The sequence below is a fragment of the Plecotus auritus genome (assembly GCF_963455305.1).
Source record: "Plecotus auritus genome assembly, chromosome: 1".
NCBI classification, from domain to species: Eukaryota; Metazoa; Chordata; class Mammalia; order Chiroptera; family Vespertilionidae; genus Plecotus; species Plecotus auritus.
In genome coordinates, this window is record NC_137770.1 from 27,815,684 (window position 1) to 27,829,188 (window position 13,505).

General features: G+C 48.2%; 1 protein-coding gene across 2 annotated transcripts in view; it reads left to right on the forward strand.

The window, feature by feature from the left end:
- Positions 1 to 13,505, forward strand: part of DPF3 (double PHD fingers 3) — a 261,634-nt gene that overhangs the window by 163,334 nt on the left and 84,795 nt on the right. For both annotated transcript variants that reach the window (XR_013960426.1, XM_080664984.1), the window contains exon 6: positions 3,420 to 3,498. Coding sequence is in view for 1 of the 2 variants with exons in the window: in XM_080664984.1 (XP_080521110.1) it covers positions 3,420 to 3,498 (79 nt within the window). In the remaining variant the exon portion in view is untranslated. The remainder of the gene's footprint in view (positions 1 to 3,419; positions 3,499 to 13,505) is intronic.

Below are 13,505 nucleotides of genomic sequence, written 5' to 3' on the forward strand. Positions count from 1 at the left end.
CACAGGCTTTTGACTGTGCACTAACCAAATGCAGTGAGAATTCAGAGAAAAGAGAGGAGATCAACTTGGGCAGAGAGGGGGAAATAATTTGTTGAGCACTTCCTGTAGACGTAGCACTATCTGTGGTTGCGCACACCCTTAGTTCTTTTTCAACAACCCTGCAGTAGAGATGTTGCTCTGCCCATTTTACAGTTAAGAAAGGTAAAGCTTGGAGAAGTAACTTGTCCAAAGACACATGGCTGGTATATAAACCGGTATCTGACATTAAAGCTGATGTTGTTTTTACTCATCAATGTAGCAAGAAGATTCTTGGAGGAGTGGAATGTTAGCAGGGCTAAAGCATGGATCAGATGGGGATGGGCAGAGAGGCTGGTCCAAGACAGGGATCATTAAAAATAAAGGCGTGAGCTTTAAGTGAACCTAGGGGCATTGGCATCAGGTCACCATTGGATGTTAGTGGGTTTTAGATGGGCAATGAATGAATGACCATGGGTTTCTGTCCTTCACTCCTTTTTTTTTTAAAAAAAATGTTTTTATTGATTTCAGAGAGATGAAGGGTGAGGGAAAGAGGGATAGAAACATCAATGATGAGAGAGAATCACTGATCAGCTGCCTCCTGCAGGTCCCCTACTGGCTATTGAGCTTCAAAGCCAGGCATGTACCCTGATAGGGAATTGAACCATGACCTCCTGTTCATGGGTCGATGCTCAACCACTGAGCAACACCGGCCAGGCCCTTCACTCCTTTTGTCTAATTGGTCTAGGAGTCATACAGCGTGGATTGGGTAGGGCGATGCAGAGGTAGAACCCCAGTGTGTGGGTTCTTTGAGCACTGCAGAGGTCAGTTAAAATGTGGACTGGAAGGGAAATGCAAAGCCTAAGATGACCCTTGAAGGAAGGAACAATAGCACTTGGATATAGAGGATAAAGGAGAAGAACCAAAGATGATTGACATACTGATCCACCCACTGACGGATTCATTATTAAGCACTTCTTGAATGGCTGGCCCCATGCCAGGTTCCAAGGACAGTTGTGGCCGAAAGAGACATTTGCTCCACCCTCGTATGGGGGTGACAAAAAAATCATGTACACCAACACGTGTGTGATATGATGTCAGACAGTGTAAGTGTGGCATAAAACAGGAAGCAAGGTCGGGGAAAGAGAACAATGGAGAGGGTATGGGTGGACATACGTTGATCAGGGAGCCCAGCTGGGGTAGCTCAGTGGTTGAACGTCGACTTATGAACCAGGGAGTCATGGTTCGATTATGGGTCAGGGCACATGCCTGGGTTGCGGGCTCAATCCCCAATGTGGGGCGTGCAGGAGGCAGCCAATCCATGATTCTCTCATTATTGATGTTTCTATTTCTCTCTCAAATCAATAAAAATATATTTTAAAAAAAAGTTCATCAGGGAAGGCTTCTTTGAGGAGGTGGCATTTGAATAACATGAGTAGGATTCTGAGCTTGAGATATTCTGGGAGACTAGAGAGCTACTGCCAGGAAGAATCCCTGGCATGTGCCCCCAGTGTTCTATAGCTCTGACCCTCCCCCTCCCCCCTTTGCAGTTGAGGAAACTGAGGTGCAGGGAGAGTGTGGGAGCCTGTAGTTACCTGGCTGGTCAGCTCTGCAGAGTGAAATGAAACCCTGGCTCTCAGCTGGGCCCTCCCCTTTCCCCTCTGAGCCTCCAGTTCCACAAAGCTCCCCCTGTCCCTGCCGGTATTTTTAGTCTCTAAGAGCCCCTTCCCTGGGACTGCTGCTGCCTCGTCATTCTGCTGACTTGCTTTCACTTGCTCCCAGGCGACTGTGACAGGGCTGCGGGCTGCACATGTCAAGCTGTCCCTGGCTTCACCGAGGGGGTGTGTGTGGGGGGGGCAAGGGCAGCTGAGGGTCACCACCCTCCGTGTCATGGGCAGGCAGGGAAGCCTGTCAGTGCCTCAGGGTGACTGCCAGTACGCCTCACAGCTCCCTCTTTGGGTCAACTCTGAGTAATGAGGGCGAGGGGAGGGGGCTGCTGGCTGTCATGTGTATAGGGGTGAGGGGCTGGGAGGCAAAGGGAGGGAAAGAGCAGTGGAAGGGAGGGAAGAGGGGGGGGTGGGATTTTGTAATTTGTGGTGGAGAGACAAGCTGAGGAGGTGGTATCTTGCCAGGTGGTGTTGATTGTGAAGTGTGTGTGTGGGTTAGGTGGGTGAGAGAGAGAGAGAGGGTGGCGGGGGGGGGAGGGGGGGGGAGAGAGAGAGAAAGAGAGAGAGAGCATGCATACACAAGCAACCATCTCAGGCCTTTTGACCCTGAAGTCCCCAGGGCTACTTTTCCAGGCCAGGCCCCTGGGACTTCCCCCTCTTCCCTGCATTTTAGGTTGCTGCCATTTTACTTCTCATCTGCTGTGCCTTTCTCTCTGTTCCCAAAGACCCAGCAGACCCTTTCCTGGGTTGGGAGTTTACTGCTACTCATTACCAGAGAATGACCCTGAGGAGGCTAGGGTGCTACACACGTGACCAGTGTGGGACTTCCAAAGTTTTAAAAATAAACCTTGCTGCATTCTTGCAGCTACTGTCCCGGGCCGCAGAGCTGCCTGCTCCTCTCTAGCTGGTCTCTTCTAGCCTCGAGGGAGAGCTCAGCCCACCCCCTGCCCAGGCTATGCCAACCCTTTCTGGAGGTGCACACGGGTGCTGGTATCAGCGGTCCAGCTTCAGGAGGCCCTGAGCAGCTAAGGGTTCTGTCACTGGCTGGAGGCTCAGGGCAGACCACAGGAGGCCTCAGCTGAAGCCCGCCCCTCTGGAGTAGGCTGAGCTGGGGGAGGGGAACTCCTCACATCCCCCGGGCTCATGCCCTGTGCCCTGGTGCCAGGCCTGGCTGGCTCTTGAGAGACTTGAGTGGGGGAGTGTGAACAAAGGGGCTTGGCCTGATAACTGTAATTATGCTACTTGCTCCCACACGCCCATCATCTGGTCAGCTGACGGGAGCCAGTTGGCATCTCCATTTGGTAGCAACAAAGCTGCAAGGCTAAGGAGTTGGAGGAAGAGGTCCCACTAGCATAGGAGAGTATGGACATTTGGTCAGCAGAGGCTTTGCGGCGAGACTGTCCTGAGTTAATTTCCTGGCTCTGCACTTAGTAGCTGAGTGACCTTACACAAGCTACTTACCCTCCCCAGTTGCCTCAGTCTTCTGATCTGTTAAGTGGAGCCTGTGGTAGTGTCTCCCTCTGGGATCTGTGAGTAGCTGAGCGATTTGGGGTCTATACCTCACTTCCCTGGGTCTTAGTTTCCTGGCCTGTAAAATGGGGTTGGGATGGGCACAAATGTGATGGAAGTGGACCGAGGAGGTGCAGGTGAAGCACTCGGGGCCTCACAGAGTACATGCTCGGGACCTGTGGTGACGATCAGAATAACAAGCAACGTGAACCCCCAATGTCTCCCCAGGCCCGTGGCTCTGCAGGTGGCAGGAGGAGGCACGACCCCGCCTCTCAGGAAGACCACGACAAACCTTACGTCTGTGACAGTAAGTACAGGCGACGCCGCCTTCCTTCTCCTGCCCCTGCCCTTACCCCTGTCCCCACCATTCCTGTGCTTCCCTGCCTGTCAGCCCCCAGCCCCAGGCTTGCTGGCTCCTCCTCTGGGGCCCGCACCCCAGCTCCCATGCCTGCACCTCTCCTCAGTCACCACCTCCTTTCTGCCCTCATGTTTCTGCATGAGGAGAGCAAGTGGGAGGCCTTGGGTGCTGTGTTCCTCTCTGGCAGTCCCCTTCTTTGTAGCTTTTCTCTGTCTCTGTGTCTTTCACTCTGTCTCCTTAAGATCCCCTATTTCTTTCTCTACTTCAGAGAATTACAAACAAAAGCATAACTCAGAATCCTTTAACCAAAGTACTTGGTTCCTGTGGCTTTTCATTTGTTTCCCTTTAATTTTCTTTTTCTCTTCCTCCTGTCCTACATAGGGCAAGTTACGACTTCTTTACTTAGTTAATAAATGGGCCTCCATCTCCAGCCTTTCTCGCCTGATTCAGAAACATCTTTTAGACAAGCGACTGCCTGGCTCCTGGGTTTGGGGTCTGCAGGCAGAGCTGGGGAGGACCAAGGGAGAGAGTGCCAGGAGCAGTGGTGGTGGGTGGACCAGGGACTGGTGTCAGTGGTATAGGCTTTACTGTCAGCTGGAGAGCTTTTGTCTTTCTCACCTGCCAGAGCATTGGATGGTGGGTTTAAAGTCCCTGCCCTAGTTATCTTCTCACTGTATCAAGCACCATCTGCTCCCTCCGTGGCCAGGGCAGCCCTCACAACCGCATTCCCTGACCATTACCCCTTCCCATCTTCTCCTCTCTCTGAGGATGCAGAGCTGTGCCACGGGCACAATGTGCTGTGGTGAGAATGGCAGCAAAGTGGCTGAGGCAGGGCCCTGATGCAGTGGTCCCTTCCGGTGTCCCCTTCTGGTGCAGTGGTCCCTTCCGGTGTCCCCTTTTGGTGCAGTGGTCCCTTCTGGTGTCCCCTTCTGGTGCAGTGGTTCCTTTTGGTGTCCTGTCCTGGGACAGTGGTCCCTTCCGGTGTTCCGTCCTGGTGCAGTGGTTCCTTTCAGTGTCCCATCCATCTCGTCAGTGTTTGCAGTCTCTGTGAGAGCAGGGGGAGAACTTGGGAAGATGGGGCTTAGGCGGTACTTTGGAGGTGGTGCCATTTTCCTCCTTTTTCACTGGACTCTTGATTTCAAAAAGTTGTTCTGTGGCCAGTGAGGTGTCAGCTGGTTGGAGAACATTTTGCTAGAAAACCTCAAACTCCATGACCCTTACTTGGCTTATTATTTTTTTAAAATTTATCTTTATTGTTGAAAGTATTACAAATGCCCCCGTTCCACCTCAGGTCCGCCCCATCCCACCCCACCCCCAGGCCTGCACCGCACTATGGTCTGTATTCATGGGTTACACATATATGTATATAAGTTCTTCGGTTAATCCACTTGGCTTCTTAACACACTGTGCAGATGACATTCGTGACACAACTGCAGGTAACATCTCTGTCCCAAAGCAACTCCATTTTAGGATGAGGAGAGGGCAGGGCCTGGGGCCTGATCCTTCTTGCCATACCAGGAGGTGCCTGCTTTGGGTCTTGCTTCCTAAATGGGGTTCATCAAAGCCCAAGCAGGCCCTGGGGAGGTCCTCAGGCCCCCACCAAATGGGCTTCCCGACTGTGTCAGCAAGTTGCCAACACGAGTGCCAGCAGCTGCTTTGGAACTGGGGCTTTGCCTCGTGGTCCCTCTTTTAAAAACTTTATTTTTATTATGTGATTTTTGTGCTACCGTAGGTAGTGGAATTACTTTTTGCTCTATCGCTACACCTTTCATCGGGTTCTCAGCCAATGATAGGCCCCTATGTTCCCAGACACACCATGTGTCCTTCACCCACCTCAGCCCCTCTCCTCACGCCTTTGTCATCTGCCTCCACAAAGCGCCCTTTGTGGTGTCCCTCTCTCGCCTGGTCCCCTCTTTCTGCACAAAGTGCTTGCATCACACCCTCTCCCCCACCTCTGGTGGCTTTGTTTAGGGCTCGTGATGCCGTTCGCTTTTCCTGTTCCCCTCCCCACAGGGTCTTTTCCTCCTTCTGTTTATGCTGTGGAACTTGGAGGCCTGGTTACAGGCCTGATGTGGGCTTTCTGGAAGTCTCCCTGTCGGACTTCTTGGCTCTGCCTGCACAGGCACTGCCTCCCTTTCCTCTCTCGGGGGAGCAAGGTCCACCCTGGATTGCCCTTCTCTTTCTGGCTCTCTTAGGAAATTGTGTGACAGCTCAGTGATTAATAGACTTTATTTTTATCTGGTGCCCTTCAGACATGTGATCCTTTGGGATAGGAATGACCTTTGGAGAGGTCATGAGGCCCACTCTGCACCCCAGTACTCAGCAAGGAATGCTTTTAATAATCTCTAATGCATCCTAAGTAGAGAGGTGTCTGGTCACCTCCTTGAATGTCCCCAGGGATGGTGTTACCATAAGCTGACATTTCTTCCATGCTTCTAATAGTGCTTGGGATGATTGTTTCTCCCTAACAGGAATGGAAATGTTTCTCTTCTATAGGCTCCCTTATCTTTCGTGCATCTTTCCCCATCAAACGGGTACATAGAGATTTTGTCTGTTCTGGAGGCGCTCTTAACCTCCCCTTGTATCCTCAGTTTACCGGGGGTACGTCCCCTAACCTCTGCGACAGCCTGCTCTGAATTCCCTTCCAGCACTCCCAGGGGAAGTAGCACCAAGGCTGTTTGGCTGAAAGAGTAACAGACACGTTTCCTTGTTTATCTTACACATCACTTCTTAACGCCACCCACATCTGTAGAGTGTGGAAGTATCTGACCTCCCCATTGCACTGTGTGCTGTGACTTCCCACACGGTCAGAGGCAGCTAATGCCTCTCTAGGTGTGTGCTCTTTTCGACTGATGCGTTTGATTATTTCTTTGTCCATAAATCACTTTGCATTGGGCCCTATCGAGTCTCAATAAAGACATATAATAATATGTGACTTCGATATATAGGATTCAATAAAGGCCATTTTAAAGACATAGCCCAATAGTTAAATTTTGTTCTTCACAGATTCCTGATTGCTACCATTTTTGTATCATCTGTGGTTTGATTTGCATAATCCTCACTCCATCTTTCAAGTTACTTTTGAAAATATTAGGCCACCTTGGACCCCACCACCTCCTTCCGGGTTTATGTGGAATAGCAATAATTTCAGATGTGATTGTATTTAACCCTTCCTGGGTTATATGTCTAAATATAGTTGCCCTGTTATGTTCTTGGCCCAAGCTTCCCTCTCAAGATGGGTGGTTGAAATATTAGCTTAGCCGTTAACTTCAGGTGATAGATAGTTTGCCTATTGCCTTTCACTCAGCCATTGAATTTATTTCATCTCAGAGAAACATTAAATCATCTGAACATAATTTATTTTTTACCCAACCCATGGTGTGTGTGTGGATGGATACTTCATTTTCCAGTCTCTATTAATTATCCTGAGCATTTACCAAGCTTAAAGATTAAAGTTCTGCTTCTTCCCTTTCAGTCTCGTGCTGAAGGAGAAGTGTTCATTACCCACAAACAAAGCCGCTGAATAGAACTTGGTGGGAAAGGCGGTCATGTTTGTCAAAGTGTGGCTTTGGACCATCGGCCCAGAGATAACCTAGATGTTTATTATAGCGTAGATTCCCCGGCCTCACACCAGACCACTTGCTTCAGAACCCCTGGGAGCAGGCTCAGGACCCTGCATCTTTTGAGAACCTCTGAGGGGAACTTAGGAATACTGACTACTCAGAATGACTGGTCTATGTCATCTGAATTCGAAGGTTTCTGGCCGACTGCTCAGCCCTTTTTTATTCCCTGCTTTTCGCATCTGGAAGTTCTGTAGTCTCCAGGAATTCTCCAGGCAGAGTGCCACTGGCTTGCATCACTGTTTTAGTTGGTCTCTTTAGAATCTTTCCAATTCGTTCAGCGTTGATATAAAACTCAGCAGTCCCATATCAAACTCAGCAATCCAGCACTTGACATTAATTAACGTAATAGCTTTAAATCCTAATAGTATCGTTAGCCCCCTTTTTATATATGTGGTGTGATAACTGCAGATAGATATATGAAAGGAATCCTCGGGTTTGGGCTACTGGGGTGTTTTAAAAATCATTTCGAAAGTTTGCCTCTTCTCTTCCTACCTGCGCCTGACCTTGCATTTTCTGTTTGCATCATCGGGGCAGACTCCTGACAAGAGACTTGAGTTTTCATTTTCTTTGTTCAAGGTGCATCATAAGAAAGAAGGTGGTAGTGATGGGGTGAGATTCAGGGAGAGGAAGAACATTTTGTCTCTAAGCCTTAGCCATTGGGGGAGGAACAAAGCAGACATTTTCCCTTTTGCTGGGCACAGTGGAAATGGTTTGTGAAGTTTTTTTTTCCCTCTTAAAAATTAATGTTAATATGGAACATTTAGCAGTTAAATGTTTAATTTAAAGAACATTTAACATGAAACCTACCCTTTTAACAAAATTCTAAGTGTACAATATGCATTGTTGCCTATAGGTGCAGTGTTGTATAGCAGATCTCTAGAGCTTATTCCTCTTGCTTGATGCAAACTTAGGCCCGTTCCACTCTTTATTGCTATGAATTTGACTTTTTAAGATACTTCATCATTGTGGAATCAGGCAGTATTTGTTTTTTTCTGTGATTGGATAGTTCACTTAGTGTAATGTCCTCAAGGTTCATCCATGTTGTCACATATTGAAGAATTTCCCCTTTTTAAAGGACAAATAGAATTCCATTGTATGTACATCCCTCATTTTCTTCCTTTTTATTCGCCCGTTGGACATCTAGGTTGTTTCCACACCTGGCTCTTGTGCATAGAGCTGCAGTGAACGTAGGGATGCTAATATCTCTTTGAGACCCTGATTTCGGTTCTTTTGAATAAATACCCAGGAGTGGGATTGCTGGATCTAATTGTAGTTCTATTTTTAATTTTTTCAGGAGCCTCCGTACTGCTTCCCACAGCAGCCTCCCGGTTTTGCATTCTCACTGACAGTGTGCAAGTTTTCCGGTTTCTCCACATCCTCTCCAGCACTTAGTCTTTTGTTCCCAGTTTTTCCTCTCCCATCACGGTGATGACTCCTGCTAACGGGTGCTTACCGTGTGCAGAGCACTGGGCTAAGCATTGCACATACATGGTTTCTGTAAATCCTCACACGAACCTGGAAAGGTAGGGACAGGTGACCTCACGTCTCTGTGAAAGAAACTGAGGCTCAGAGAGGTGAAGGGATTTGTCCAAGGCCACACAGCTGGTTGATGCTAAAGCTGGGATAAGAGTCCTGGTTTCTCCAAGTCGGGAGCTGGCATCCCTCAGGACGCCACCACACAAACTGCGGATGAAATGTGTCCTTCTGCCTGGAGTTTGGTTCTCCCCGCGCGCCTGGTCTGTGAGGTGAGGCCTGGCACACTGTTGACCGGTGGCTTCTTGGTGTCAGGTTGGCAAGCTGGAGTCAGGTAGTAATGACAATTGCAGTGGAATGGAATGGATTATAGAATTCTGAGCCTTTTAAATTCTTCCCCCACCCTCCCACCCCCCAAACAGAGGCATCAGGTAGATTAATGACAAAAGTCTGGGAGCGTGACTTCTCTCTGAGTCATGGCCTGTATTCACATGTCAGGAGTGAGTCTGTCCACTCAGCCTCCAGTGAAGAACCTGGTTCTCCTCTATCCGTACCCCACAGACATGCATTTCTGATTGGGTATGGCCTGTGACTGAAACCGTGCCCTCTGCAGTATTACCTCCCTTCTAGAAACCCAGTGCAGTAACCATGTCCAGTTGGGGGCAGTGGCAGAATAAGGTCTGGGGTCCCTTCTTGCTCTCCTTGGCTTACTGGAGGGAGGAAGGTTATGGGGCAAAAAGCCAAGAAGTCAGGGTCTGGCCCTGGTTCCACCCTCAATGGCCATGGCACCACTTCCCTCACTTGTCAGTGAGGCAGCTTCCTTTCTCGGGTCTTTGACCTTCCCTCCAGGGTGGGCTCCTTTCTTCCCAGGCAGTGGCTTAACAACGAGGCTCCTCACCCAGGAGGCAAGGTGTCAGACTGTGGGTATCGCGGGATCTCTGCCTTGCGCAGGCGCAGAGGAGCTGCAGGATGGGAGGGCTGTGTGTGGGGCAGGCACAGCTCGCACCTAAGGCAGTCCCAGAAAATCTGCTTGGCTGCAACCTCCTTAAAATTCCTCTCGGTTTCCTCATACCTGAGCGCACAGGGAGAATCAGATGACTATTGCAGCCTTATTAAAAATTTTTTTGAGGGCATTAGGCTCCACATTCTCTAAGACTCATGCGCTTTTAGCTTCAAGCTGCAGTGGAAAAGCCAATAACTGCGGCCTTCAGGCTGGCTGCCCTTGTCACTGAAGGGAAGCCGGGCTCATCACTCAGTTGTCACAGCTATTATCTTGCAGGTCCTTGCGTGGGGGGTGGGGGGTGGGTGGGAAAGGCTCTGCGCCCCAGAAACTTGATTTGTGGAGCAGGGCCTGTGGCATGGGAATGATCCCTGGAGATTGAGTGCATTTGTTATAGTGAAGCTGGGTCTGTTTAAATATTTAAATGCCAGCATGTCATGGACACAGGTTGGAGTGTCCCAGCAGGGCTGGCCAGAGGCAGGGCTGGAGAGAGGCTGAAGTTGCTCTTTGATGTCCTCATTTCCCTTTTTCCTTTGCTCCCACTGCCTGCCTTCCCCCTCCCACTGGTCCCACCATCCAGCATTCCCAGGAATCTTGCCCATTGGCCACCAATCCGAGGTTCTCCTCTTCTGGGCTATAACTCACACCCTCTCGAATTATTGTCTCATCCAGTTAGAAACCTTGTTCTCAGCCAGCTGTTACTTGATGGGAAGTTTGTGGCAAATAATTCCTATTAAGATGTGGATGACCAAGAAGAGGGTAGATATTAACATCTGTAGAGGCTCTTTTTATTTAAAAAATTTTATAGAAATAGTGTATGTTCATTGCAGAAAAATCAGAAATTATAGATAAGCATAAAGGGAAAAGTAAAAATCACCCATAATCTTACTCCTCAGAGATAATTTACATTTTGTTTTGTTGTATACTATTGTAGGCTTCTGGTATCTGTCTACACATAACACACACACACACACACACACACACACACACACACATACATAATATATGATACATGTCATTTTAATCTCTTCCCCCCGCCCCCATTCAAAATACATGAAGAACATCTTTCCTTGTCAATAAAGTTATTTTTATGATGACATTTTAGGGCCATCCAGTGCTTAAGTACTGAATACCACCATTTGCTCAGTGTTCCACTTGTGGATGTTTAGACAGTTTCAGATTTGTTCATTATTACAAACAATATTGCTGCTAGATCTTTGCATAACGCTTCGACAATTTCCTAGAAGCAGAATTGCGAGGTCAAAGAGCCTGGTGCACAGCCTTTGATTTCTCTCATTTGAAATCACGGTGGGGATGGACGGAAGCAGGCGCAGGTCATGGCTGCCCAGGTTAAAGAGAGCTGGGTGAAAAACAGTGAGCACTGGCTTTGGAGTGAGAAGGCTGGGGTCAAATTGTGGCTGTTGTGCTTGTTATCGGGGATTTTAAAGAAAATCACTTGGGCCCGGAGTCTCCGTTTCCTTAGCTGTGGAGTTGGGATGGTAGCTGGTTGGGAAAACTACGTGTGATAATGAGTGTAAAGATGTTTGCACGTGGCTTGTGCTTCATGAATGTTTCTTTCATTGTGTCCTTTTCCTTGTTTCCTCGGACTCTGATATAGTTGGAAAGATAAGGCTGATATTGCACGGGAGAGACACACTGCCAGGCAGTATTTCATTGAGTGGACCGTGAGCGCTGCAGGAATCCAGGGGAGGGGTGTGTCAGGGTGCTTCTCTAGGATGCCAAGCAGGTCCTTGGAGAGTGACAAAATTTTGACATATGAGTTTGTGGAAACTTGCAGGACACCCAGAAATGTCAGGTATTAATGGATGTTTGTTTCCCCAAAGAAAGTGAAGCACTTATACCATTGTTGTAGGTGGATGAGGGCCTGCCTCAGGTAAGGGTCAATGAGGCACACTAGAGAGCTTGGGGCTCACAAATAAAGCCAGCTCTGTATTGAGGCAGCATTTATGCCAGGCACACACCCAGAGAATCTGAGAGAGAGGGCATGCTGGCCAGTCCCAAATATTTCGGGGCCGCCACACCTTAGGGCAACTGGTCTGACTTTTTACCTTTCTCCATTTACCTTCCCCCCAAATATTAACAATTACATTTATTGACATTGTTTTTAATTGTAGGATTAAAAGAGAATTTATACTTTACCCTTCAAGCTAACTAAAGGCATGATAATGTAGAACTCACTAGAATAGGAATCAAAGATACTGTCCCTACAAGGGATGGTGGTCAGAAGAAGATGATTCTCTAGTCAAAAGCCCAGGGTTTGAATCTTTGCTATGTCACTTCCTAGCCATGACCTTGCACAAATCCCAAAACCTTTCTGAGCTTCCGTTTCTTTTTCTTTCAAGTGTGGAAAATAAGATTAACCTTAGAAGGTTTTCAGGAGGGCTAATGAGATTGTGTGTAAAAACAGCTCACTTCCTGGTTCACATGCTCAATAAGAATTTATTTTCTTTATACTAAGTTAAGAAAGGGTACTTATTTTGTACCTAAGTTGGGCTCCTAGTTCTGTTCAATTGGCTGCTGGAATTGTTGGGACCAGGGAAGCAATCTGATAAATGTAAATGATCAAAAATAGCTTTAATGGCCCTAGCCTATTTTGCTAAGTGGTTAGAATCTCAGGTTCGATTCCTGGTCAAGGGCAAGTGCAAGTGCACATTCACATACAGGCTCCATCCCTGGCCCGGGTCAGGGGTCAGGTTCGTGTGGGAGGCAGCCAATTGATGTGTCTCTCTCACATCAGTGTTTCTCTCTCTCTCTCTCTCTCTCTCTCTCTCTCTCTCTCTCTCTCTCTCTCCCTCCCTCCCTCCCTCCCTCCCTCCCTCCCTCCCTTCCACTCTCTCTAGAAACCAATGGAAAAATATTCTCGGGTGAGGATTAAAAAAAAGAAAGCTTTATTGAACATGTGTTGTGTGCTAGGCACTCTGGTAAACACCTTATGAGAATGGACTCACCCAGTTCTTACACCATTTAGATGAGGTATGAACTATTATGATCCCCATTTTACAGACAAGGAAACTGAGATTGGAAAAATTAAGTCACACAGCCTATTAGCTGACCCAGGAAAGCTGACCGCAGAGTTCACCAGAAGTCTGTTACTGCTTCCCAGCAGGGCAGGAAAGAGTCCCAATAACACATCTAATGCTTTGGTTTTGGGAGTTTTCGCATTTCTCTGCCTGGGATCCAGAATCAGGTTATATAGTATTTTGAAATGAAAGGTTTGTTGCTTATTTATGTTCTTCCAAATTTTTGTTTGTTTGTTGTTGTTGTTGTTGTTGTTTTTTAAAGCCAGAGTCACATTCACATACAGTAAATTCCTAAAATAAGCAGAATGCCCTCCTTTGATGGAGACACAGGACTTCCGGATCCTGCAGAGCCAGGGTCAGAGGAATGTGGCTTTAAAAAATTGGGGTGTTACACCCCGCCCCTGCTCTAGCCAATGTATTTCTATCCAGAAGAATTCAGTTTAAAATAAGCATCAGGTGGCTCTGAAGAAGAAATAGATAAGCCACAGGAAGGCAGCTGCGGACCTGGGGCGAGGGGTATAGGCAGCACCTGAATGGCTGCTGTGGCTGGGAGCCTACACTGTTTTCCTGTCACAGCTGAGGGAATAATTGCTTTAGGAGGCACACAAGCCTCAGGGGACCCAGAGAAACAAAGTTGTGAAATGCTAGAATGGAAGACTTAGAGATCATCTCATCCAACTGCCATGTTTTACAGATGTGGCAACCAAGGAAGTATGGGATTTGTCCACGCGTGTTGGTGTCAGAGCCAGGGCCAGACTCAGGTCTGCAGAGGGCCACCCACGCTGCTGCCTGTGGGTGAGGGGGAGCTCACTTGGACTT